Genomic DNA, 27,003 nt, shown 5'->3' with positions numbered 1-27,003 from the left:
AGACCTTGGATATGTTCGCTGAGTGAAAGTCTCCATCTTGTACGATTCTGGCTGCACAACGTTATCGAAAAGGCAGGGGAGGGATGCACGCAGGCAGAGCACACAGGAAGTTTAGGGCTGTGAAAGCATTTTGTAGACAGTGTCGTGGTGGGTATGCGTCCTTATTAATCTGTCCAAACCCAGAGAGTGAATACCTACAGGCACCCTGACATAGATGCCTGTCAGAATTAGAGTGTTCGCTGTCACGTGTATTGCACTAATGCAAGAAGGCGCTTTCTCCTAGGTTCTCGGTGGACCTAAAGCTGTCCCAGAAAGAGTTCTGTTAATTAAGACCCCAAGATCCTCCTGGCTGTGTTGGGCCTGTGGTGACACATGCTGGATGCTGGGCAGTGGGGACTGGGTGTGTTGTCCTGGCCCCTGTGTAGCGTGTGAGCAGGCAGTTCACGGATGACCCCCATCCACTGTGAGCAGGAGTGTCGCCGGGGGATGCAGAGGAGGAAGTGTGTTCCACGTGGAGGTGACCCCCAGGTGGAGGCAGTGTGTGAGGAGAAGCAGAGGGTGGTTAGAGCCCAGGACACAGGGAAGGGGCCGGGGGGCTGGTGGGTCCCAGGGCAGTGGCCGCTGGAGGCTCCCCACATTGTCTGGGGGCTGCAGGAGCTTGCCAAAGGGCTCCTGTGTTGAGCGTGCCCCATTGCTGTGGGGCGTGACCTGGAGCCTCTCCCCGTCGCTCCATCAGGCCCCCGTGCCCACCTGCTCCCTGAGTTTTGATCATGTATGTACCCCGAGTGCTGAGTGGGGATGTGGAAGCAGACGGGCTCCCTGGGGGTTCAGTGGGTGGGGGGGCTTCCCCAAAGAGACAAGGGGACGCCAGCAGCCGTGTGGCAGGAGCATCTGTACTCGGGTAAGGAGGGGGCTCCTGTGGCCCATGTGGCCGCCAGGTCCTTGTGAGGTGCGGCTCATCCCAGCAGAGATGGTTCCTGACGGCTGCCCTGCCAGGTGTGGCCTGGGTGGCTGGGTGGGGGTGCGACGGTGGCCAACTTTTGTGGCTTTCGTACACGCGGGCTGACGCTATCGGATGGGGGCTGCTCCAGGAAGCCAAGACTGGAGCGGCCACGGCCACAGGGAGGGGTCCTGGTGGCTGCATCCTCATGGGCCCTTCTCCCAGACCGGCTCCCAGGAGGGCACCCCTGACGGCTGCCTTGCTTGCAAGGAGGGGCCCCAGCCTGGGGCTGTGGCTCAGGGATGGGCCTGTGTAATCCTGAAGAGAAGCGGGGTTTGTCCGTGGCCGTGCTTCCGGGTTGTGGCTGTGCCACGTGCATCACCACACTGTCCCATGGACTCTGGCTGGGTTTTCAGGTGGGCAGTCTTTGCATCTCCACCATGTGCCCCCAGCCTGAGGGCGCGCTCAGCAGGTGTCACCCTGGATACGGGTTCACGGTTGGGGAAGAAAGATGCAGGCCCTGCGGGGCTTTGTTAGCTGACGAGGCTGGTGTGTCTCCAGGAAAGCAGGGTTGCCCAGGCGGGACCACGCGGACCCAGCACAGGGACAGAGTGTTCATGCGTGCCACGGCCCCGAACACAGACCCTTGCCTAGCTCTGGGCCTCGGGACTGCAGCAGGATGGCTGCACGTGCTGCCGACAGGCTGTCCGCTCCCACTGGCAGCATGTGCTCGGGCCCATTGCTCTGCCTGCCCTGGAAGGCCAGGCCCGCCCGGGCTGCGACGTAGCTGCTGCGTTGTCCCGGCTGCCGCCCCTGCTCGCCATCCGGTGTTTTGCTGTTGTTGTGATGACAGCCTTTTAAATTTCCGGTGTCACCATTTTTTGCATGTTAGACTGCTATGTACTTTAGCAAGTTTTTGAAACTTGGCCTTAGAGTTCTCACTCAAGCCACCATTTTCTTGTTTTTGTTTAAGCTTTTTTATTGTGGAAAAACTTTAAACGCCACCGTCTGTACGAGGGCAATATCCGAGCAGCGGCATGCCCACCAGCAAGGTCAGCAAATGGTGTTTGTTTCCCGTCTTTCTTGAAAGAAACACGTGAGGCTTTCCTGAGAGTCTCGTCTGTCCCCACAGACGGGTTTCTGTGTTTCTTTACCTCTGTGTGTGGAAGGGTGGGAGGTGTTTCTACATGTCACCAGAGGTTGTATTGTGTGTCATTCTGCCCTTGCTAATTTTGGAGACGTGTCCACGTGTCCAACTGTTGGCATTTTTACCTCAGGCTGGTGCGTGTGGTACTGGGGTTGGCTCCGCCGGTTAATGGGGTCGGCTCTACCTGAGGGAAGCCATGGAGCAGAAATTGGCCTCATCTTTCTCCCTCTTGGTTCTTGAGTGTTGTCTTCAGGCCCGACATCTGTTCCCATGACCTTTCATTCAGATTTTTGAGAGTTTATTTTAGTCCCTGTGCCCTGAAGTGAAATAATCTGTCTGGTCTCATGGCTTTTTGAAAGGTCATTTTTTTTTTGAAAACCTAAAAATCAGTCATCACGGTGGGGAACTGAAACTGCGTCTGCTGTCAGCAGCCACTCGCAGGGTATGTCCCTGCGTGATGACGAGCTCATCATCACATCTGACGGCGACAGAGGGCGCAGCCACTTGGCTTAGCGGGGACTCTTATGCAGGCTGTGCATTTCTGAGGTCCGCAGCGGCTTGGGGCTCATGAGGCTGCGTAGGAAACTTTCCCACTCCTCATCTCCGCCAGCCTATGTGCACACGTCCTCCGCTGTGGAGTGAGTGAGCCGGGAGCTGCACAGATTGGGATACAACTTGGGACACGTCCATCACTTGTGAGACTCCTGTTCCTGAAGACTCACACACAGTGTGGGCTTGAGCATTGCTGTGCTGCGAGGTCCACGTCGCTGCCCAGATTCTGGGGGTGGGGGTCACGCTGCTGGCTCCTGGCCGTGGAACGCGCTTGCCCACAGCCCCACGCCCTGGTCCCGCCCGGTGAGCTGCTCGAGTTCTGGAGCTCTGCCTCCTACTGGCCTCGGTGTGCTGCCCTGGGGCCCTGGGGCGCTTGGGGGCCTCTGTGCTTGACCCTTAGCCTTGCACTTGGCCGGCTGATGCTTCTCTGTACATGGCGCCTCTGACTCCTGTCGGGGGCCTCGCCGTCCAGCTCAGCCCCCAGGAGCCAGTGTCCCTGTAAGGTTACGGCATTCAGCCCCTCAGAGCTGGCCGCTTCCTCTCCTCCTGCCTCTGCCCTCACGATCTTTGGCCCGTGGCCTGCCTTCCAGAAGCTACTCACCTGGAAGAGGATGGAAACAAGTCCAACAACATTATCTATGTGGCTGTGTCTTTGCTTCCGTGGAATATGAACACCTAGAAAATGCGTCCATTCCATATGGTCTAACGTCGTTGGAAAATGGGACCCTTTTTATAGGTATTGAAAATTAGTATTGGTGATATGGAACATACTGACTTACTCTTGGAGCCTGAATGGTCAAAGCTCTGTTTTTGGTACCACACTTGAAAATCACACCCCTGTTGGCATCAGAGAATTCTAAGAATTCTTACTGCGTTAGCCTCGTTTTGGCTGGCCTGATGTCCCTGCAGTGACATGCCAGGCGGTGGCTGGGGCGTGTGTGGCCGTCTGGTTCTCAGCAGAGCTTGTGGTCAGCACCGTTCCTTCTCCGGATGCGCCTTCTCTTTGGAGAGCAGCTGTGCAGCTCCACGCGGGCACCACCATGACGGGCAGCGGGCAGCAGGTGGCCTCTCACTCATGGTGCAGTGCACTCTGTGCACCTGTCAGGCTGCCATGCGTGTGCATTTCTCGTCATTCACAGAGAAGTCTTTGAAAATTCTTTTAATTGTGAAAATATTTTTCATCTAGTAAACAGGTTTTCCACCTTTCGGGGTCCATCTGCATGGTCTGCTGACAGCAGCCTGTCTTTCTGAGCAGAGTGTCTGGGCGGGTGGGGGACAAGCTGGTGGTGCTCACTTCCATGCATGAGCTGAGGTCAGTCGGGGTCAGTCCCAAGAAAGATGACTTTGTCACGCAGCTGGTGGCTTGAGGGCACCAACAGGCAGCACTGGCGCCTGGAGGCACCGTGCCCAAAGGGAGGCAGCCTTCAGAGAAGTGTAGACAGATTAATTCCCTTATTGGACTAAGTTCTGATAGTTCAGTAACTAGCCTTGTAGGTTATCAAAGGTTTATTTGAGGTCAGCAATTACAAGGTGATTTACAAAGTATTCTTTCTTAGAAAATCTCTGCTTTTAAGATATAGTTTGTTTTTGTTTTTAGGGAAAGTTTGTGCTTTTCAGGAAGTTTATAGCACATAGTGGACACAAGTAGAGGGAAGCAAAAGGATCCCCTTCCGTCCCAATGCAGCTGATTGGCGTGGCCGACCCTGTCCACTTTCCATGTGATTACTGAGAAGTCGCGTGGGGCAGGTCAGCCACAAGAGCTCATAAACTGCACTTACCACAGTGACTTAATTTGAAGTGGCGGAGCTTCAGTGGATGGAGGCCATAGTGTTCTTTGTGCCAAAATCTGGCCACAATCCAGAATCTCCTAAGAAGGAACCTAACCAGTTACTGCATCTTGTCTCTCAGACTCGGAAGTTCTGACCTCTGGCTCAGAACCATTTGGTCAGAAATGTGTCTCTATGTGTTTGTGTGTGCACACGTGTGCATTTATGTGGGGAGAGTGTGCATGAACAAGCATGTGCATGTGTGGGGTGAATGCATATATATGTCTGCACTAAATGTGCATATGTGTATATGGGATGAGTGCATGTAGTAAGCATGTGTGTGCCTATGCATGTATGGGTGTGTGTGCTTGTATGTAGGTGAGTGTGTGTGTCTGTGTGTCCTGAGTGTGTACATTTGGTGAACATGCGTTGTGGGCACATGTACACATGTTGGGTGAGTGCACATACATGTGTGGTGAATGAGCATGTTGCGTGTATTTGGGGTGAGTGCATGTGTATGTGGTGAGCGTGCATGTGTATTTGGGGTGAGCATGTGGGTGGGCGCGCACGTGTGCCAGTGTTGTCTTTCCCAGCTGCCCCCCACAGTTGTGGAAGTCGTGTCTCGAGCTTTCTTTCAGTGCAGGCTGTGTGCCAGGCTCTCACAGTGAGCCGCAGCTTCCAGCACGTGGGTCGTCGTTGGGTGGGGGGAGGTGGCTCCACAGGCAGGGACTGGGTGGCTCTGGGAGCTTGGGTGCCAGAAGGGGAGAGGAGTGAGGGTTTGGATTTTGGGGTGCTTTGTTACTGTTTTTACTTAAATGTGTTTATTTATCTTGGCATGTTGGTGAGATGAGAGGTTGTCGTGGTTTGTGAATCCTTGTTTGGCCTGGTGTCACTCAGATTCTCAAGTGGAAGGGACGTCCTTCTTGGTCAAGGATGTTGGCATTCAGGGGTCTCTAAGCTTGCTTTTGTTCAGTTCCTAAAAGAAGCCTACAGGGGAGGAGGAGATCGTGTAGCTCAGGGTCCCCGTGTCTGCTGTGTGTTCCCACGTGGGGACCCTTGGGGCTCCTTGCAGCTGGGCCTCACAGGGACCCCATGCCTGACTGTTTACTGGAGGCACAGAGCCCCAAAAGGTGTCCTTGCCATTTTTATTGCATTAGTAAGTAGTTTGTGGTATTTGGAAGTGTGATGTTGAGGCCAAGTCCTCGTCACTGCGTGTCGGTCACTATGTTGTCCAGCCAAGGCACCCTCTCCTCAGACTCTGGGAGACTGAGGTCTTGGGTGTGCAGGTGTGCAGGCCCATGGGCCGAGCTGATGGCCCCGAGTTCCATGTGAGCACTTAGCTCAGCCCTGACTTGTTTCCACAGCACTTCTGCACACACTTATGCTCTGGGCTGCGCTGGCATACGTCAGCATGGGTGGAAGTAAGTGCAGTGCACACTAGGGCAGGTTTACAGTCCCGTCCTGAGAGCTCAGCGTGCCCTGTCACATCGTGCTACATGCAACCTCATCATGGTTTTGCTTAACAGGGAAGAACTGAAAAGTACTGGCAACAGCTTCCATGCTTCACTGTTTAATACCTGAGACCTGAATTTTAGTCTAAATAGGGAGATTTCATTGCCTCACTTACCACAGGGAAGTGTCTATCCCTGCCTTGTCCTTAGTGCTGGAGGCCCTAGGGCTTAAGGAGGGCAGGGAGGGGGGTGCGGGTGGGTGGGCTAGACACCTGTAGGTTCAAATCTCAGCCCCAGTCTGTAGGGTTGATCACCATAAAGTGAACTATTTAATGTGAAACATGAATTTTTAATTTCTAATTTTTTCAGTGGTGTGTGGTCACCTGGGGAGGGACAGGGCGGGTGGGACACATGTTGGCCACCGTGGTGTCCCAGGGTGTGTCCTCCACTAACAGTCGTGCTTTCTTTCCCTGTTGATGGAGCAGCCAGACCAAATCCGTTTGGAATGCCTGGGATCGTGCCACCGTATGTCCCCCCCCAGATGCTCAACATTCCACAGACCCCTCTGCAAGCAAAGCCTGTGGTAAGACCCTCCGCCCTGCAGCCGGTTGGCCTGCCTGGGGGTGCTGCCCCCGACAGCTGCACACGCATTGGGTTTTACTGAGAGCTGAGATAATCTCCCGAGCTGTTGGGCTTATCTGTGCAGCAGGTGCCAGTGTTCCTTGAATTAAAACGTAGCTGAGACCAGGCGGGGCCAACGGGGGCCAGGCCCTGTAGCCCCCGTGCATGCATGACCTCTGCCCTGTGTTTCAGGCCCCACAGGTGCCCAGCCCAGGTGCTGCGGGTCAGGGCCCACACCCATACAGCCTCGCTGAGCCGGCCCTTGCTTTGGAGACAACTGGGAAGAGTCTGACCGAGCACAGCACCTACGGCAACATTCCTCATGAAGGAAAGCATACCCCGCTGTACGAACGGTCGTCCCCGATTCATCCGGCTCCGGGCGGCAGCCCCAACCATGTGGACTCAGCATACTTCCCAGGGTCTTCTACATCGTCGTCATCCGATAACGATGAAGGCGGTGGAGCAGCTGCAAAGTGAGTGGGGTGAGGTGTAGCTGGTGTGAGGCCAGACATGTACCGGGTGTGAGGCCTGGCCAGTAGCCCAGTCTTGGGGAAGCCGCCTTCCATCCTCCCACGGCCCAGCGTTGTGTGCAGAGATGTCATTTGTGGCAGAAAAGTGACATCCCTTTGCACAGACTAGGGCATCTTGATCACAAGCAGTGGAGGTTAGACACTTTCTCAGGGCTTCTTGGGCTGAGGGACTGTTTCAGCACCATTCCAGCTGTGGCCTCAGGCCGCTCCTCTGCTGGGGAGGAGTTTTGGGAAAATTGGTTTGTGTGGCCCTTAGACATGGTGACGTTACCAGGTCAAGTGCTGCTGACTCTTCTGTCCCCTGGGCTGTGAAACCCAGTCCCACCCCCAGAAAGCATTTTATGTTAGACACTGGTGACTTCCGGTTTTGGCTTCTGGATCATGGGGAGCTCTGAATTTCCTTCTCTCCTGAATTGAATCTAGAACTCAGATCTCAGCTCAGCAGCTTGTAGACTGTTCCTGAAATCATGGCATTCACCCGACACAACCAGAGAAAGCTGCCATCTGGGTTGGAACTCCTGCTGGAGGGGAGTATTTTAGATGTGTGTCCTTGAGTAAATGAATTTTGAAATACGTAATTTGTTAGAATCTGATCAAGAAGGTCTTAAATGCACTGTCTTCCTCCTCTTCTGAAGCACTGTTCCGTTTTAAGAAACCTGATTCACCAACAGAGAAGGAACAGGGAAGAGCAAGGGCCTCCCATACTTCTGGGTCTGCTCCTCATCGGTGCTCTCTGGCTAGGGACCCTTGGCGCTCCGTCAATGGAAATGGTTTCTCGTCCTCTGCAAGTTCTCCTTGGGCGTGAAGCCTGAGGCTGGCCCTCCCCTCTCCTCATCTGTGGAGGGGCCGTGAGTGTCCGCTGACCTCAGGCGGCAGTCACAGTGGGGTTTGCTGCCATGCAGGGACTGTGTGCTCTGCACAGCAGCAGAGCATGACCCTGCACGTAAATCCGTACCAGGATCTTGTAATTCTAAAATCCCAAGGTTAATAACAAGTTGTACCTTTGCATTCACGCTTCCATGTGAACCTTTTGGAAAGGGACTATAGTGAGGATCTGTTGAGTGTGCAAATGAGAACCACTGCTCATGTCTCTGAAGCCCTGCCCCTTTGAAATTCGAAGGCACTGAGTGTTCTCTGTTACAGATCATCTCATGCCAACATGACGAAGGTTCGGTCTAGCAAAAGACGCTCTTCCTAGACAGCCGGGAGCAAGGCCCAAAGCAGGGGGGGGCGTGTGGGGTCACAGCTCCCTGCCCCGAGGTGGGTGTCATGTGGCTCTGTGCCCTGAATGTGCACAGCGTTACAGAAGATGGTGTATAGGGAGGCCAGAGGGTGCCTCCTGGCTGCCGCTCGGGTTCACACGGTGGCACGCGTGCCACGTGTGTGTGTGTATGTGAGAGAGAGAGAGAGAAAGACAGATGCCGGGCAGGCCACCCCATATCCCTGCTTCCCCTCTTCTCCTGCCCCTGCTTTAATACCACAGCTGCCCCTGGGCCCTGGAGCTGGGGAGTGCTGCAGGACTGGGAGTCCGGGTGGTCACTCCCACGGGTCTGGGTGTGGTCTGGCCCCGGAGGCAGAGGCCCTGCCGAGGCTGTCCTGGGCCTCCTGCTTGCTCTCCACTGGTTCTCTCTTGGCCCTGCGTCTACCAGAGGATGGAGCCCGGGGCCTGCAGCAGGTCTTCCAGACCCGATGGTCATTTTCAGGTGACGGAGGAATGAAAACACACTGCTTCCCATCAGTGTGCTTTGTCTCCCGCGTTCTCAGAGCGCCGTGAGCGTGTACTTCCACTGTGTTCTTGGTGCACATCTTTAAGGGAAGTCCTGCACCGTTTCCCTTCCTTCCTGCTGTTGTCGGATCCTTGTGGTCCTGTTTCGGTTGGATTTACAAGTAAGACAGTCTTCGTGGAGGTGCGAGTCTCATACTATTTTCATAGATGCATCAGGTTTTTGATCCTGCATCCAGTCTGAGTTCGCTGATTTACTTGGTTCTTTGTCGTATATGTTTCTGTAATTTCCACGTCAGTACAAAGTCAGAGAACTGAGATGTCAGGAAATACGGTCGCAGAAGCCTCTCATGAGCCAGCTGGATGGACAGCACTCTGCGGGCACCAGTGGATGTTTGAACACCTGGTGCTCTGGGGCCTGTCCTCACACAGCCATCTGAAAGTCTGTCAGGAAAGAATGTGGATGTAATTCCTGTGCATTTTGTGGGCTCATTTATGTGGATTGCTGTTTCCTACTCCGGGTTGCAATGCCTCTGTTGGGGTATGCTCCGCCTGCCTGCTGAGGGCCTGGGGGACCAGATCTGGGCGGTGCCTGAGGGCCTGTGCACCATGTGTGGACTCTGGCCCCGGCCTCGCACAGTGGGTTCTGGCAGCCTTGTGGTGGTTTCCCACCAGGCCCAGCGTGGATGGGAAGCTTCTGGCTTCCTTCAAGTAGATCAGCCGATGCGTAATGGCAGTGAGTGGTAGATGGCGTTCCTGTGGTGTCAAAGCACCGCGCCCACATCAGTGAGACACTAAAGAATGTGCTTCCAGTGCGCCTTCTCCCCTCAAGTGGTTGTGCCATTGGGCTGTTCTGTGCTGTGTCCCCTCAGGCTCCTTCCCCAACGACACAGCGAGAACCCCGTCTGTCCCGGAGCTCTGGCCCTGGCCCTACACAGGCTGCTATGGCTATGGGTTCTTCCTTCTGGAACCAGACAGGCAGCCGCTTCACGGGGCAGCATACCTTCGCTGCCTTTGTAAAAACAGTTTGAGGGACTCTTCTCTCAATAAAATGCTGTAATCTGGGCAGCCCCGGTGGCACAGCGGTTTAGCGCCGCCTGCAGCCCGGGGCATGATCCTGGAGACCCTGGATCGAGTCCCGCGTCGGGCTCTCTGCATGGAGCCTGCTTCTCCCTCTGCCTGTGTCTCTGCCTCTCTCTCTCTCTCTGCATCTCTATGAATGAATGAATAAATAAATAAATAATCTTTAAAAGTAAAATAAAATAAAATGCTGTAATCCTCCCGCCGTCATGGAAGGGGGTCTGCACAGACCCAGGAGGGTGTTCGTGTGGGGCCTATCTGCCTGTGCCAGGTGGTTGAGTCCCCTTTCGTGGCCAGATTGGGGCGTCCCAGCAGAGCGTGAGAGGCACACGCGGACGCCAGGCCCGTCGGACTGTTGTGTAGGAGCCAGGCCGCCACTTACTCCATTCCCGACTTCTTGTGAGAGGACGTGTGGCGCGGGCTCACATTGGAGTGGATGGACAGTACCTGCTGTGGTGGTGGGGGCCCAGCACCCTGGCTCTGAAGTGGGAGCCCCTGGCCTCGGGCCCTCAGAGCTCTATGGGTCCAGGCCCTTCCCCCCGTGGAGGAGCACAGGTTGATGATAATGGACGCAGTTTGTTGCAGGCCAGCTGCACTTGTGCTCACCTGGTGACCTCCCACACATGGCATGCTCTTGCTGGGGACTCGATCCTTTACCCTGCTCTCCTGTCTTGTTGCTTCCTACCTGGTTTCATTTGCCTTGCTCTTTCTTTGCTGTTGACCACTTAGCCGCTTGTGGTCAGCATCCCACCCTCACCCTCACCTCACTCTCACCTCATCCTCACCCTCGGTGTGCATAGATGCCTTTACCTTACCCTCACCCTCATCCTCGATGCGCACAGATGCCCTCACCTCACTCTCACCCTCACCTCACCTTCACCCTGACCCTCGGTGTGCATGGACGCCCTCACCTCACCCTCACCCTCACTTTCACATCACCCTCACCTCACCCTCACCCTTGCCTTACCCTCACCCTCGACTAGGCCCACATGTGGGAAGGAACGCTGTGTGGAGGGTGGTTTGCTGTCTCTCACCAGCTTTGGTGTAGGGGAGCCCTTGTGTCAGCTGTAAAGTGAGGCCCGCAGAGCAGGGTGGTGTGTTGGCCTGCTGCCACTCAGCCTATCTGTATGGCCCCTTGGCCGTGTGCAGGGCCTACCTCCCTGAGCCTGCCTCCTGTCCGCAGGGTGCAGCGGGAACATCAGGCTTCCTGCGGCTTGTGTGGGTCCTCGCAGGTCGCTCCAGAGCATGGCTGGCACCGGGGCCCGTTCTGAGCTGTTGTAGAGTGAAACAACTAACTGCGTGTTCTCCAGGGGGAGGCATCTATCATGTGTCGGGAGCTTGTTTCAGGTTGTAAAGTGACATAGTCATTGTAGTGAAATGAAATGCTCTGGACCTGAGAAAAGTTGGCTATTGTCAAGACACTTTTCAGACAGAATTTCAGGTTTTACGGTATGATTGTTGGGAGGCCATGTGCTCACCCATAGATTATAACGTTACTGTTAGTTTGGTAATGATCCACATGCAACAAAACAGGTGTTTGTAGATGTAGGTGCTGTGTGATCTCCGGTGGGATGAGTTTCCCACTTTAGTGGCGGGTGGGCAGTTTTCCCGCCACTCTGCCCTTGCGTGCTGGCCTGGGGCCCCTCGCGTGCTCATGGGGCTGTGTAGGGAACGAGTCCCCACGTAGAGCTCTATGTCACGTGGAGAACTCCGGTTTCTGCCATCTTCACCACACACCTTGAGACTGCGGTTCTGTGGTTCATTCCTTCAGCTGATGGGCTCCCGCTTGGCGGAGGCTGTGAGCACTTAGCTTCCTGGAATATATAACTAAATGATGGAAATAGTCCGTGCCAGCGTAACGCATGCCACAAAGGACACAGCCATGAGAATAGCAGTTGGGGGTGGGCTGGAAGCCTGCAGGATGAGGCGTCACCCAGGAACCCATGTACCCCGAAGTGGGCCTGGAGTGCGGAATTCCTCTGCCTGACTGAGGACTTGTGTCCAGAGCAGAGGACGTGCTAGGCATCCATAAGAGCACTCTGTGCACTCCTGTGATGAAGGGGAAGGCATGTGGCCTACAGGCAGCCCCAAGAGGAGACGCTGCAGATGTCATCAGGGAAGCACAGACTGGACAAGCTGGGGCTCACCACATCCCAGGAAAGGTTGATGTGGGTGCCACAGAAGACGCCGCGTGTCAGTGGCGGGAGCTCCCGAGTCTCTGGCGGGCTGGACAGTAGACGCGGCGGTGGCATGCCCCCTGCAACATGTCTGCACTGAGGCTGAACCAGTGCAGTGGGCAGGGATATTGCAGATCCCAAACCCTGGGCACAGGAAGTACACATTCCATTTATGTGGCATCGGAAGCTAAGGAAAGAGCACGTTTGCTGTTAGAAGTCGGGTAGCCGTTCCCCTGGGGAGGAGGTGTGCAAAGGGGCGAGGCCTGGCTTGCCAGCCCTCACTTGGTTTGGCTGCTCACGTGCATGCTCAGATTGTAGGCATCCCTTAGGCTGTTCCCTTGTAGTGCGTGCATTTTTTGTTACAGGTGCATTATACTTAACTGTTTAAAATTGTAATTAATAGATGTTATGTCTCTTTATAAAACTCATAAGCATTCAAGTATTTGTTCTAAAGTTTCACTAAACGTCACTATGTCACTGACTTTCTAATGAAAAAGTACGTTAGCAGCTCTATTTGTGCCACATTCTAGACCACTTCGGTGCCGCCGGCCTTTCCTTCCCGTGCTTGGCATGTGTGCTAGACATGTGTGTGGTGGGACCAAGCCCTCTGTCCCCCGATCAGGTGCCTGGTGTGCTGGCCATGTCCTGAGTCTCACTCCAGCCTCCTCTTTCTCTGGATTTTGAACAGAATGGTTGTGTTTTTGGGATACTTGTGTTTATTGTGATGCCTCCTCGTCACTAGGCTTCCTCCAGTTTTGCAAAGCTGTGGACTGAGAGAGCTCAAAGGAGGAACAGACATGAACAGAGCCCTCGCTGACTGGGGACCTGGGTGCTAGGCAGCTGTTGGGGTGCCCCAACCTGTGGCTGGGACTGAGGATCCAGGATGGGCTCTGAGAGGCACACTGTAGGGCGTGACTCTTGGCTTACCATGGGCAGCCTGCTCCTCAGCTCTTCTTTCTGCATTTGTTTTGTTTTGGTAATAACTAAAACGGAGCCAGTTGATAGATAGAAAAATTGGGTCTTTTTTTTTTATGATTTTATTTATTTATTCGTGAGAGATATAGAGAAGCAGACTCCCTGTGGGGAGCCTAATGTGGGACTCCATCCCAGGACCCTGGGATCACACCCTAAGCTGAAGGCAGACGCTATACCACTGAGCCACCCAGGAGCCCCAGGAGAATTAGTGGTTCTTAAAGACATCTCCATCTGTCCCGTGAGTCAGTTAAAAAGGCCAGTCTAGTAAAAGTGCTCTTCCCTGGCAGACCTTGTGGCCAGCACTGGTTTTAGGAGCTGGCTTTGGTTCCAGGAGGGATGAGGGAAGGCTAGACTTGCCTCTGCGGGGCTGTGTTCCCAGCTCCCTCCAGGATAGTGGCTTTCACGAGTCTTCCCCGAGACCACAGTAAACTTCCTTGTGTGTTGTGGTCTGTGATAACAAGGAAACAAAAAATTTATGAGATGATGCCATGTGTCCCACATTTATTGCATTCTGTTCCATTTCGGTGTTTAAAAAATGCTGCTTAAGGGCGCCTGGGTGGCTTAGCCAGTGAAGCATCTGCCTTCGGCTCAGGTCATGATCCCAGGGTCCTAGGATCGAGCCCTGTGTCAGGCTCCCTGCTCAGCGGGGGTCTGTTTCTCCCTCTGCCCCTCCCTTGGTTTGTGCACGCTCTCTCTCTCTCTCAAATAAATAAATAAAATCTTAAAAAAAAATGCTAGTTAAACCCACTAAATGTTTTCCCAAGCTACTAATGGGTCACAGTCTACAGTGTTTTCATGGTGTTGACTGATATAGCCAGTTTTGGGCTGTGAGCCACTCCATGCTTGTCCCCATCCCTTTGCACGTCCTGGTTGTTCCTGCTTTGTCAATTGAAGATGTTCCTCAAATAAGATTGTGCTGTCCGTCCACTCTCTGAACCTTGAGGGCCACTCTGCCTTCCCCGATGAGTCACCCTGGCCTGTGCTCCCGCAGCCCCTCGGAGAAGAGGCCAAGCCCCCGTTTATGATCTCTGTGTGAATAAGGAGTAACACTCATCCATGTAACACTGAACCCTCCCCTGCCTGCTGGCTGTTGGGTGGTGGAGTGTGAGACCCCATGTCTTGGCGACGCCTGAGTTCCAAGGCTAGGCAGCGAGGGTCCCTTTGTGGCCATCCCTGGCCCTCTTTGGCCCTCTGCTGGATTCAGTGCTCTGTTTTCTCTTCCCAGAGGGTGAGATCCTGGCGCAGGACTGTGTGGAGGGGGTCCGCTGGGGGAGGCGAGGTTGGTACCACTGAGGCCCTGGGCTCTGCATGGTCAGCTTGTCACAGCTAGTGTGGTGCTAGGCAGACACTAACCAGTAACCGTGTTCCTTTTGTTTATGTTCAGCCATATCAGTGGGAACAAAATTGGCTGGGAGAAGACAGGAAGCCACTCAGAGCCGCAAGCACGGGGAGACCCAGGAGACCAAACAAAGGTAGTAGGGCGGCTTTTATTCCTTCCAATCTTGTCTCTGACCGTGTGATTTTAGGGGTGGGTTAAAGCAAAGTGCTCTGCTTTTTAAAACCACGTTATGAGTAATAGACACTGGCTGGGAAGGCGGGAAGGCAGTTGGGTGTCACACTCTTTGGGTATGGGAAGGGAATGGGGGTCAGTGGCAGGGAGGAGGGGGTCCCAGACATTGGTGTGAGGGAGGGGATCCAAGATGTCAGTGCAGGGGAGGGGGCGGTCCCCAGACCTGTGGGGGAGGGGGAGGGCACAGCTTACACCTTCCACAGGCTGGGTGGCCCTGCTGGAATGCCTCCTGTCTGCTGACGCACGCTCTGGTCAGGAGCCCTCATCTGCAGGGTTTTATGGAGATTGAACGAGAATCACAACAAATGGGAATCACATATATTCCGTTCCCCTTTATCTGGTCCTACCTGTTACTGGCGACCCCAGGAATACCTTTTAGCGGCAGAGCCACACCTGCACCAACACGTGGTCCCTCAGGACATGGCCCATCTCTAGCTAGAGAGGCCTCATGTGTACACAATGCGACTCTGTCGGAAATTCATTTAAGACTCTGGAATGCTCTCGCTGCTGTGGGTCGTCCTGTGCATAAGCAGCAGAAATGCTCTGTGCATGCCTGCTGTTAGCAAATCACCTTCTGAAGTTGTTACCTGTTTTGTCCACAGTGTGTAGGGGAGAGCACAGAAGTCCCTTGTGGATTATCCTTGACTTAGGTCCTAAGATCAGATTTGGCAATTCTGTTTTCAAGGGTAGAAGTGAGCAGTGAAGTACTTACCACTGTGAAGAATATATTTTGTTTCCAAACAGAAATGTATGTTCCTTAGATTGGCACAAAATTAAGCAATTATTGTTTCCAGCCTTTATCATGAGAAAAAATAAAACATTTATTGTACAAATAATAATTGATCTCAGGAAACACTTTGGACTTTGCTAAAATTTGTAGAGAGAAAGTGTAGGGGGTGCGTCTCCCTGTCTTCCCTAGCCTGCTGCCTACGGCCTCCCATCCCCGAGGCCCCTGTGTACCCGCTGCTCTTCCCTGCGCGCCTTGTACACGTTCTGTTTTGGAGATTGGCTGTTACAGGATGGGTATTTTTCACTTAACACTGTCCTACATACATATTTTTATGTCGTTATATATAGATGTGACTCATCAGCTCTAATGATTCCTTGTTTAAAACAAGGAATTAGCCTGTTTTTTTTGCTTTAATTTTTGGTAAGCTGTTCCCTTTGTGTACTTAGTTTGGGGTTACAGATGACCAGAGGGAACGGCTGAGTTTGGGTGTCTGTTTCTAAACGTCAGTTGTGGTGAGGAGTAGGTGTGAGGCCTGGGGAGTGACACAGCCTCTCTGAGCATCTCCTCCCGTTCCCACACACAACAGGGGTGATACAGTGGTAACCCGGGGGTCAGGGAGCACAGAGTGCTGCTTCCACCGTTGGGGGCCCCAGGAGTTGCGGTGATGGGGCCACCAGCAGAAGCTGCGTCCACCCCCACACAGGCTCCGGGCATCACTGCCACTGTGTCCTCTGTGTGGGAGGCACAGTGGAAGGGGAGCTGTGACCTCATGACCTGACCTGTTGACCCCTCTCGCCTGTGCTCTGCAGACGGAAGGCTCGTCCACTGCCTCCTCGGGCAGCCAGCTCGCTGAGGGGAAGGGAAGCCAGTTGGGCACTGTGCAGCCGATCCCATGCCTCTTATCCATGCCCACCCGAAACCACATGGACATCACCACACCGCCCTTGCCCCCGGTGGCGCCTGAGGTACTGAGAGTGGCGGAGCACCGGCACAAGAAGGGGCTGATGTACCCTTACATCTTCCACGTCCTGACGAAGGTATGGCAGCCACGTTCTGTCCTACCAGCCCTGGGAAAGGAGTGCATTTCCCCCTTCCTGCACTTTGGGAGAAAAGGCGAAAAAGCGCACCGTAAATGCAGTAAGCAGGACGGGGCAGAGTCTGATTTTCTCCTCCAGTTTGATAGAGTGTATTTTTGAGATTTCTAATTAATGGCACATCATGTTATTTCCTGAGTTGTGATTTTATTTTTATTTCTAATTTCAAAGTTTCCCGTACCACATTGATGCCATGATGTCAGGTTTAGTGAGAAGTCCTGTGCAGGGCCTATTTCTCTGTCCCCTGCCCTGGAGCCCCCTGCAGGGTGGTGGACCGAGCTGCGTATTTTGGGACATGGCGGGCACAGCCCTTAGAGCCAGGACTGTGTGACGTGGTAAAGGTCAGAAAGTGCGATTTTGTGTTTGCACAGTGTCAGGGTCCCCTGACCAAATGTGTGCTTCGCTGGACATCAGTGTGGCATCGTTTTTGAATCTTGTCTCAAATGGATCTACGTGTCCATGTAAATTTTCTCAGGGACTTGCCGTTTTTCTGTTGGCGTTCATACCCCAGACCCACGAGTTAACACGTAACCTCGGTGACCCGATTTCTCACGTGGATGGGTTTACTACCATCATGTATTTTTAACATGTTTTTGTCAGTGTCTGTAGCTCCACAGATAATCAGACATTTTTCTCCCTGTTTTCCGCAATCCGTCTGCGGTTTGTATGGTGGGGTCAGTAAGTGCACAGGCCCCCAGCCCCACGGCACCCCGGGCCGGACCGCGACCGTTAGCTGGCCAAGCCGAGGACCGCTCCCTCGTGTCAGTCCACGAGCACCAAGACTCACTCAGCTCCTATGATTTATGTTTAAAGTCGCCTGCAGGTGTCATGCCCTGTGTGGTACGGTCTGCACGCACGGTATCACTGTTCAGGTTACGGTTGTGAGGTAAACATTTTATTTTCCAGGGGCAACGCATGTTGTAAGGGTAAGTGGAAGGTTCTTGTTGTGGGAGAAGGATTTGCTGAGTTTGAAGGGACCCAGGTTTGGGGGAGAGTGCGCCCTTCCCCGTGGGGTCGTGTGGGCTGTGAGGTCCTGACCCCTGTGCTTCTGCCCTGCCCGCTGTGGTCTCCTCGGGGCCAGGCTGAGTGACAGTCGCCCCATCCTCCACCACTCCCTCGTCTCAAGGGCCGACTTGATAAAGTGACTGTGGTTGAGAAAAGTAAATGATTCTCTCTTCAGATTTTAAAATTCCACCTACCATTTTTCTGCATGTCAGGGAGAGCCTAGAGTGTCAGGTGTGCTGTTTGCTGTGAGCCCTGTGGCTCTGGTAATAAATTGTCAGGCCGACATGTCTGCAGTGAGGTGAGGCTTCACACTCATGCAGGCAGCCGGCCGAGCCAGGGACCCAGAGAGAGTGCCCACTGCATAGAAGTACCGGGTCTGTGTGGATAAGGGAGAGACCAGTTTTGAAATGAAATTTCTGTGAAGAAAGAGCAAATGCCATGGAATTATTCAGAGTATGTAGTGATAAATTTAATAGACATCGAAGGTCATATGTATACTTCTAGGTCACGAACTTTCCTAAATAAAGTTCCCTGCAAAATCTCTTGAAATGTAGTTGGATGCCATAGAATGTCCAAGATGGGGCCATCTCAGGTGCAGATGCACAGCACCTCACCTCGTGCCATGTTGGCTGCAGGGCGTGAGCAGATCGGGCCTTCCTTTGAGGGCTGCCCCTGCAGCTGTGCATGCCCCTCATTCAGGAGGCACACCTCCCAAGGGCCCGCGGGGCCAAAGCAGAGGCCTGGCACCTGCCGACCCCTGCAGAGGGAGGGATGCCGCATGGTGTGCTCTCTGGGAGACCATGTTCGCACGTGGTAATGACTTATGGAACAGCTTGATAAAGACATTTTGACCATTTTATTTTCAGGATACTCATTTCTTGGATTTCACGTAGGTCATTAAAAATTATGAATTTCATTACATATGACCATCTTGACTCATAAGTAAAATTTGCAAGTTCTCAGCATTTTCTATTCTATTTGTTACCTGTTGCTTGAAAGATTTCGGGGTCGCCTATGTGGTTTCCTTACGCTCTGGGTTCCAGATTAAAGATGAAACCATGTAGATTTTATTTTGACTCTTTGAGCATACATTTTGACAACCCGCTAAATGAACTCTCCCTGACACCCCACTGCACTCAGGTGGTTTAGCAATTGATTTGGAATAGAATTGCAATGTCGTTAACTGGAGATAATGCAGTATATTTCTGTGAGTTTGTTGTAAATTCAACATGAAAAATGTGCAATATTATTCTGCTTTCTTCCATGCAAAGGGTGAAATCAAAATTGCTGTTTCTATTGAAGATGAAGCCAGCAAAGACCTGCCTCCCGCCGCCCTGCTCTATAGGCCAGTTCGCCAGTATGTTTACGGAGTGCTGTTTAGCTTGGCAGAAAGCAGAAAGAAAACTGAGAGACTTGCTTTTAGAAAGAACAGACTTCCACCAGAATGTATGTACTGTGAAATCCATTGTTTGTTTTCCTCAGTACCTCGTAACCTCTTGTGCATTTTCCAAAGCCTTAGAGGATCGTGACTAAGTCTGCCCTGAGTGTCCCCACATGAGACGGTGGGCTTCATGGGGCCCTGAGGACAGGAGGGCCAGCCACGGGCTGTTTTCCTTAGTAACATTCCAGTCATGTCGTGTATTTGGTAAAACATGTACACTTTACACTGGAGGTTGATCTGGAAATGGCCCGGACGGGCGCCCTCTCCCTGTGTCAAGCGCATCCCAGGCAGGGCGACAGCGGTGTCTGCTCCAGTGTCCACGAGCGGGTCTGCGCCGCAGAGTCTGTGTTCCTGGGGAGGCCCTCGCTGTGCACAGCCCGCAGCAGACAGAGCCCTGGGCACCATCCCCCTCGAGGACTCCAGGTGATGGACCCTGGGGTGGAGGGAAATGGAAAGAGAGAAGGTGCTGCCGTTGGACATGTGGCAGAGGCTGAGGTCAGAGCATGCAGTTTCCATCTTCCAACGAGCAAGTGTAATATTTGGGGTGAATTTGTCTTGCTGTCTTAGGTCACTTTATCTACTAACATAAGAAATGTAAAAGTCGTCGTATATTTATTAGGAGACACAGAAAATTTTCCTAAGACCCAGACTCCAGAATCAGAATCTCCTGAGCCGTGGATAGCGTAGGTTGGCAGATGGTCCCCTCCTTCGGGACTGCAGGGTCAAGGCATGGTGCACAGCCGGTCGTTTTGGCAGTGGGGTGTGGGGAAGCTGCCGCTTAGTTGTGCTCGGGGACGCACGGGACAGTGGGTCTAACCTTTGGATTCTGAGCACTTGTTCTATAGGTTCTGAGGTTTTCTGTGTCTGGTTACTCTGCCAAAATGTGGTTCGCTGAGCCTTAAAATGAAGCACCTGTCGGTGTTGTTACTTGAGCTCTGTAGCTACCTGTCGCTAATGCGTCTGCCACTGCTACCAGGGCTGGGGCCCTATGGGAAACTGTGGTATCGGGGGACCTGGAAGGCCAGGGTGTGCCTGGTGGACACGGGGTCAGCCAGCCTGAGCCTTGTACCCCAGCCTCCCTCTGTTCCCCAGCAGCCCTAACCGTCCTGGGGCTGTAGCCTAGACTGCCGGGTGCTGCGGAGCCCTGGACAGCCCACTTCCTGCCGTGTCCATGGTTCCCGAGCACCATTTTGGCTTTTGGAGTAAAAGCTGTTCTTTTTCTCATTTGGTTATATTCTAGAAACAGTTATCTTTACTTAACACGCTCCCAGGAATTCTCAGTGATTGCAGCCTGGGACCTTGGGCAGGCTCCAGGGTGGGGCTGCTGTGCTCTGTTCACGCCCTCCCATCGAGAGGCCAGGGGAGCTGCGGGTGCGGGGACTGGCGGGAGGTTAGGAGTTGGTCCCTGCCCTGCTGCATCCTGGACCTGGGGTCCTGGACCTGGGCTGCGCAGGCGTCCCGCTGGCCCAAGAGTGGCAGTGGGGGAAGTGGGCAGCAGAGAGGACAGAGTGCACGGTGGTGCAGGGCCCGGTGTGTACGTCCACCATGCAGGGGGCGCTGTTCCTGATGAGAGATGGGGGGGACAGTATGGTGAAGAAAGAGCCATGGTACAGACAGCTCTGTGAGGTCTAAAGCCCTTGTGCAGGGGATGTGTGGACTGGCTGAGGTTTGTTTTTTTTAAAGATTTATTTGTCTTGGGGGAAAGCGCAGGGAGGAGGGGCACAGAGAGAGAGAGACTCTGAGCAGACTGCACTGAGTGCGGGGAGCTGATGCTGAAACCTTAATTGAATGTGCCCCCGGGGCGCCCTGGCTGGGTTTCTGGGCCAGGCCGGTGCACCAGTCTTTCTGTTCAGGTAACAAAAGCAAGTGGGTTCTGATGTCTCTGGGAGCCACTGAAAGCTGGGTTGGGGTGGAACGTGCTGTTCAGGAAGGTGGCTGGGTGGGGACAGCGACAAGAGCGGAAACAGCCCCGGGGTGGCTGTGGAACCTCGAGAAGTGTGCACTTCGTGTGTGTTCTGGAGAACCGTAAGCCTCCGGGGGTGAGATGTGCCCATTTCCCTACTGCGTTTACAGGTCAAGAGGCCTTCGTTAGCTCTGAAATGAGTGGCATTAGAACTCAGGTCTGTTTGGTCTTCAGGTCTGTTTGGTCTTTTTGGGAACCTGATAAACCTGAATTTGTTTCATGCATTGTGTTAACAAGGGGATACCTTGTTAGCTCAGTAACGTCCTACTGCTCATGGATTATCCCCCTACCTGGAGGGCTGGCTCTCTGCAGAGAAGACTTCTGTCCTTGGGCAGCTTCCTGAAGGCCAGCCTGGAGCGAGAGAGGAACATGGTGCCACTCCTCTCACACTTCCTGTTAGCGGTGCGTGATAATTGCCCCGAGGCCCGCTCCCTGAGGCCTGCCCTGACATCCCAGCTGATGCTCAACCCTGACGTGGTGACGCCCCTACTGTGGGTTTCCCTGTCTGAGATGTGTGGTGATTGCGCACTTTGGTGTTCTTAGGGAGGAAGCAAGCCCTCGAGGCTCTGGGAGCACGGAGCATGGGGATGCCAGTTGTGCTGGGAGCCGCTGCTTGGGAGTCCCGGGCTGTAAGGTTTGAAAGTTGAGTGCTGAAACCTGGCTTTAGGTGTGGCCACTCTGTGGGAGATTCCTAAAGCACCAACTCAGATGCCCACTGGCCCCGCCGTGCACTCCGTGGGTCCAGGTGAGCCCGCCTTTGGCAGCAGGTGAGGAGGCTCCGGGTGGAGCACGGCATCAGCTGGCTGTGTGTACAGACGCAAGTTCAGGGAGCTCACTGGGACAGCTGGGGCGTCCCTACGAGGGCCTTGTCGTCAGAACCAGTCAGGGGCACGTCAAAAGCCAAAGGGTTGTTTAAAAATGCTGAACTCTTGCCACATGTAAGGAAATGTAGTCTCTTTTTTTTTTTTTTTTAAAGCAGACTCCGTGTCCAGCGTCGAGCCCATTGCGACCCTGAGATCCTGACCTGAGCTGGTGAAGGGGATCGAGTCAGACGCTGAACTGACCGAGCTCCCAGGCGTCCTGGAGATGTGGGCTCTGCATCAAGGCGCAGGATAAAGCGTTTCATTATCTATAACGCGAGGTCTAGCGCTCTAGTGACTTAGCACAGTTTTGTTTTTAGAGTCATTAGGTGGCGACAGGGATATCCACCCTCAGATGCTTATAAACTCTGGCCTGTGGAAGTCAGACCGAGTGACACACATGTCTTGTTTCCTGTGTCCACTCCTGGGTTTCACTGTTTCGCTGTTAGGAAATTCATCAGAGGCTCGTTGACTAGGAGAGGATGCTGCTTGGGGCTGAGGCAGTGGGGCTGCGGCCCCTTCCCAGCGCCATGCAGACCCTGCAGGAGTCTTTGCCCAGGGCAGGGGGAGGGAGGGTACCTGCGTGGCTGCTGGCTCTCGGCCGGGGCCTGGGGACAGGAACGCCCACCTGCTGGTGGCTTGGTAAGGACAGGCCATCCCTCACCCTGCCAGGAGGTCAGGGGATGGAGGACAGAAGGGGGCCCGGTTCCCAGAGGACTGCAGGGTCACGGGACTCCTCAGCCACAGTACAAGAGGGAGAAATCCAGGAAGCAAAGCTGAGTGACGTGCACATTTTCAAATTACTGTCCCCTTAGGAAAACTGGCCTCTGTTTCTTCAACAAGACTCCTCAGGACCCCAAGAGAAAGTAGGAAACAGGCTTATAGAACATGAAGGGGACGTAAGGTGAGGGGGGTTTAAGGTGAGGGGGATGTGGGGATGTAAGGTGAGGGGGACATAAGATGGGGGGGCATGAGGTGAGGGTACGTAAGGTGGGGGGACGTAAGGACATAAGGTGGCGGAGCGTGAGGTGAGGGGGGCGTGTGGTGAGGGGGATGTGGGGACATGGGGTGCAGGGTGAAGGGAGTGGGGTGAGGGGGATATAAGGTCAAGGGGGCGTGAAATTAGGGGACTGTGAGGTGAGGGGGACGTAAGGACATAATGGGTGTGAGGTGAGGGGGGATGTAAGGTCAAGGGTATATAAGGGTGTAAGGTGAGGGGAGCGTGTGGTGAGGGGGAAGTGGGGACATAGGGGCGTAGGGTGAGGGGGGTGCGGGGTGAGGGGGACGTAAGGGATATGAGGTGAGGGGGTGTGGGGTGAGGAGCATGAGGTGAGGGGGGCACAGAGTGGGGGAGATGTGGGGTGCAGACACAGCAGATCAAAGTGGGCACATTGTAGCTCTTCAGGCAGAGCCGGGGAGTGTGCGCTTGTTCTGGTCCCGTGTGCTTTAGGGTCTCACATGTGCTGAGTCCTGGGCCTCGCTGGTCACACAGGAGAGCAGCTATCTACCCTGAGGTTGGCAGGCATAGCGGTCGTCCACCCTGCATGCAGGCCACAGCCCGGCAGGCTATGGTCGTGGGAGCGGCCTATCTCCCATCTTCTCCCGCAGCCATACCCATGAGCTGTCACACCCCCTTGCACACTCAGTCCTCTGCAGGCCCAGCTCATGCTCACGAGCGTTCCTCATGTGGGCCAGTTCCCAGCCACCGCCAGGTGGTTGAAAATGGCTTAGAAAACCAAACATCGTCGTTACTTCTGGCCTGGGAGGATCCCCGTCGGCGTTATGATGGATTGGCAAGGTCGCTGGTTCCCCGTGTCCTTTGTGCCACCAAAGACGACGATTCCTGTCTGAGGGAAAGGCTGGTTTCTCAGCCGCAGTCTGAGTGTACACATCATAGGTCCTGGCTTGCACTTCGTGTAAAGAAGGTGCATCCCCAGCGAGGTCTCAGGTGGTGCCAGAACCCGCAGCAGGAGCTGTTTTTGCTGATGTCAGTGTCCCTTTAGCGCAAGGGGAGGAAGATAGCGTCCCGTCCAGTGTTTTCGGGTCTGCCCGAATGGGTGAGTTTCTCTGTGAAGGGAAAGGCCTCGGTGAATGTTGGCTGATGGTGGCTCGGCTGGGTCCCTGGAGCCCTGGGCCCGAGGTCATGTTTCACCTTGTGGGCCGTTGTGGCCATACTCTTGTACCCCTGCTCTTGTCTGAGTACCAGACGTGTGTGCCCAGGAGTGATGCTCCAGCTTCCCTGCTGGAAGCCCACGTGACTTCCTGGTCACTCCTCTGTTTCTGCTTGTCCTGTGAGTGGGGTCACCAGGGCTGCCGCATGTCACTCTGGAAACTGACCCTCGAGGCTTCTAGGCGTTAACTGTGGTTGACCTCACGTGCTCGTGGCCGCGTCACGGGTGGGAGGCGTCTGTGCTCCTCGAGGTTGTGGTACTGACTGCTTGACCCCTTGCTGTGGTGCCTGCTCCCAGGGCTGGGCCTCAGGGGTCAAGGACACCATCTGTCTGCATAGTGCAGGGGTTGGGCCCCAGCCTCCACAGCTTCCGCTCTGCCCACCCTCTCCTGGTCCATAGGAGGTGCTCAGTCAATACCTGGGAGGCGACGGGCCACAGGCTCCCCACCAGTAAGTTGTGATGCATGGAGTGAGTTCCGGGAGCAGCTTTGCTGTCGGACAGACTTCTGTGTCCTGCGTATGTGGTGGGAGGACATGGAGAGCCTGGGGAGCTAACCCTATAACCAGAGGTAAAGCCTCACTGGTGCCTTTGAGTTTTGCCACCAGAATGAATGTTACCAAATAGATTTGAGTGTCTTTGCGCTTTTTTGGTGTGGAACTGAACTTAGTGGGTTAACTGGTAGACACCCAGCCTGTTGGTTAAAGGCTTGTTTTGTGACCAACCTTGGCCCGTGTATTAGGGGCTGATGCCTGCCAGCCTGCAATACGAGTTGGGCAGAGGGGGTCGTGGGAGTGACGGCCACCCTGTGTGTGTGCCCTGTGTGCCAGGGCTTGGCAGGCGTGCAGCTGGATTGTGAGTCCAAGGACGGGACCCATGTGGGTGCGTGACTGGCTCTCAGAATGCAGATGAACACAAAGGTTCATGTACTGCTATACGCTCTACTCGTGTGTATCTCTGCACTCAGTGGACTTTAAGCATTTTATGTGTTCTAGATGTTTCTTTAATACTTAGATGCTAAGATACTCAAATGGGAATGGAAGAGATTTTCCCAGTGACTAAAGTGTCGCTGTTCTGTCAGAGGATGTTGGGGCGCTATCTTGACCTGCAGTCCGCTCCTGGGGGCGGGGGTTCCAGGCCCCCTTGGCAGCACACCTTTCCCTGCCCCATGTGAGGCTGTCCTGTGGCTGATGCCCTGTGTGTCCGGGTGTCTGGCTGCCCACCTTCTTCCGGACCCTGTGCAGGCAGGACGGGGAGAGCTCACTCCACCAGAGTTTGGGCCTTGAGTCTCCCCCATCTGCCTCGGGTGCTGCACCAGGGGAAGTGAGCCCATCCTGGGTGCTGTTGTTTGGATGGGTGGCCCCGTGGAAGGTGGCGGTGGGGTCCCAATGCCATCCTGGTTCTGGGTGGGTCACGAGGGCTGCTCGCTGGGTCCTGGGCTCAGGCATGCTCTTGTTGCCTAGGAAATGCACAGCCAGAGCCCCGCACCTGCTGGTACCCTCAGCGCGGTGAGGAGACCTTGGGTTGAGCTCCCTGTGGCGTGCCGGGCCATTGCTGTATCGCCTGCCACGCTTTTCCTTTGCTTGTATTCCTTTGCTTGTATTCAAAATTATATGGGAAAAAGTGCTTGTTTGTGCTTTAAGAATTAACGGACTCCAGTAATGGTTGGACAGTGACGGGTAAGAGGCCGTTTTGCTAGAGCTTGCCTCCTTGGAGGTAAAATGGGGAGTTTTATGCTTTGTCTTCAGTCTTCCTGAGTAGAATTACCATGTGCTGACATCACCTGGGATTTTAAAACATGGACTATTTATTGCCTGTTTGCTGCCTTCCTGGGCTCTTGGGGTCTTACTGCAGGGAGCTTGTTCTTACCAATCTTTAAAAACACAGTTTAACAGGTGTGTCTGTTAAAGTGGACTCTCAACAAAGTGGCACCAAGTGTAGATTACTTTTTGGATCTGATTAGTCAAAGTGTGTGTCTGTAGAAAAAGATTAGATATCTAAATTGGATTTCCTTTGGATTTCTGTGATAGTCATGTACTTCTGTAAATTTTACTAGTTGTTACTATTAAAACTTAACAGACTTAATAAATGTTTTCTGACATCTTTGATTTATACATATGAGTTATATGGGGAAGTGAAACCGTGATTTGATTGAGGAAGAACTTATTGGTGGCCTGAATGGAAATCTGATTGAGCCACCACAGTGCACAGGGGACACGACGTTCTAGACCTGAGGACTGGTGGCCGGTGGCTTGCTGATGAGAGAATGCATTGCTGTGTGAGCGGTGGCATCCTCAGGCTGTGCTTATTGGAGGGTTGGATTTGTTTTGGCTTCCGGTGGCTGAGCTGGGCACAAATGGGTCTCCTCTGCTTTTCCCTCCTCCAGTTCCACCTGTCATCATTAAAGAGTGGGCAGCGTACAAAGGGAAATCTCCACAGACACCGGAGCTGGTGGAAGCCCTGGCCTTCAGGGAGTGGACGTGCCCCAACCTGAAGCGGCTGTGGCTGGGCAAGGCTGTGGAGGACAAGAATCGCAGGATGAGGGCCTTCCTGGCCTGCATGAGGTCGGACACACCAGCCATGCTCAACCCGGCCAGCGTGCCCACCCACCTGACGGTGCTGTGCTGCGTCCTACGGTAGGTGCGGCCTCCCACGTGACCACACGGCTGTGCCCGAGGGTGCCTGTGATCCTGGGCCACTGTGCTCATCCGTGTTCATGTCTGAGATGGAACACAGTGTGGATTGGAGTGCATCCTACATGGTGTGTTTGATAGAAATGTCATGATCTTAAACATACTTTATCCTTTAAAAAGTAGGGATTTGGGGGCAGCCCCAGTAGCGCAGTGGTTTAGCTCTGCCTGCAGCCCGGGGTGTGATCCTGGAGACCCGGGATCGAGTCCCATGTCAGGCTCCCTGCACGGAGCCTGCTTCTCCTCTGCCTGTGACTCTGCCTCTCTCTCTCTCTGAATAAATAAAATCTTAAAAAAAAAAAAAAAAAAAAAAAGTAGGGATTTTAAAGGCTATACGTGTTTTATTATGTGTCATTTGGAGTTCTTTTGGGAAAATGTATCTGTTCTTTCCTTGCAAGCACTTAACCTAGGGTGGACCATGTGGATGCGTGGCTGTTTCATTCCTAGAGTTATAACCTCAGGTGACATTGTTTATTCGGTAGCTCAGATTGTCCCAGCTTCGGCCTCAGGGCCTGTTTGG

At 53.9% G+C, this 27,003-nt stretch overlaps 1 protein-coding gene across 3 annotated transcripts in view; it reads left to right on the top strand.

Annotated features, from left to right (window-relative positions):
* Positions 1-27,003, top strand: part of FAM120A (family with sequence similarity 120 member A) — an 87,307-nt gene that overhangs the window by 37,159 nt on the left and 23,145 nt on the right. For 2 of the 3 annotated variants that reach the window (XM_072842127.1, XM_072842118.1), the window contains exons 6-11: positions 6,342-6,439; positions 6,670-6,950; positions 14,347-14,434; positions 16,072-16,299; positions 18,633-18,807; positions 26,180-26,429. In XM_072842127.1, the coding sequence (XP_072698228.1) occupies positions 6,342-6,439; positions 6,670-6,950; positions 14,347-14,434; positions 16,072-16,299; positions 18,633-18,807; positions 26,180-26,429 (1,120 nt within the window). Of the gene's footprint in view, positions 1-6,341; positions 6,440-6,669; positions 6,951-14,346; positions 14,435-16,071; positions 16,300-18,632; positions 18,808-26,179; positions 26,430-27,003 lie in introns of those variants that run through there. The other variant, XM_072842138.1, reaches the window with a different exon arrangement.

Source organism: Canis lupus, chromosome 1 (assembly GCF_048164855.1).
Source record: "Canis lupus baileyi chromosome 1, mCanLup2.hap1, whole genome shotgun sequence".
Lineage (NCBI taxonomy): Eukaryota > Metazoa > Chordata > Mammalia > Carnivora > Canidae > Canis > Canis lupus.
The sequence above is the reverse complement of the archived record's forward strand: the minus strand, read 5'-3'. Positions and strand labels throughout refer to the sequence as shown.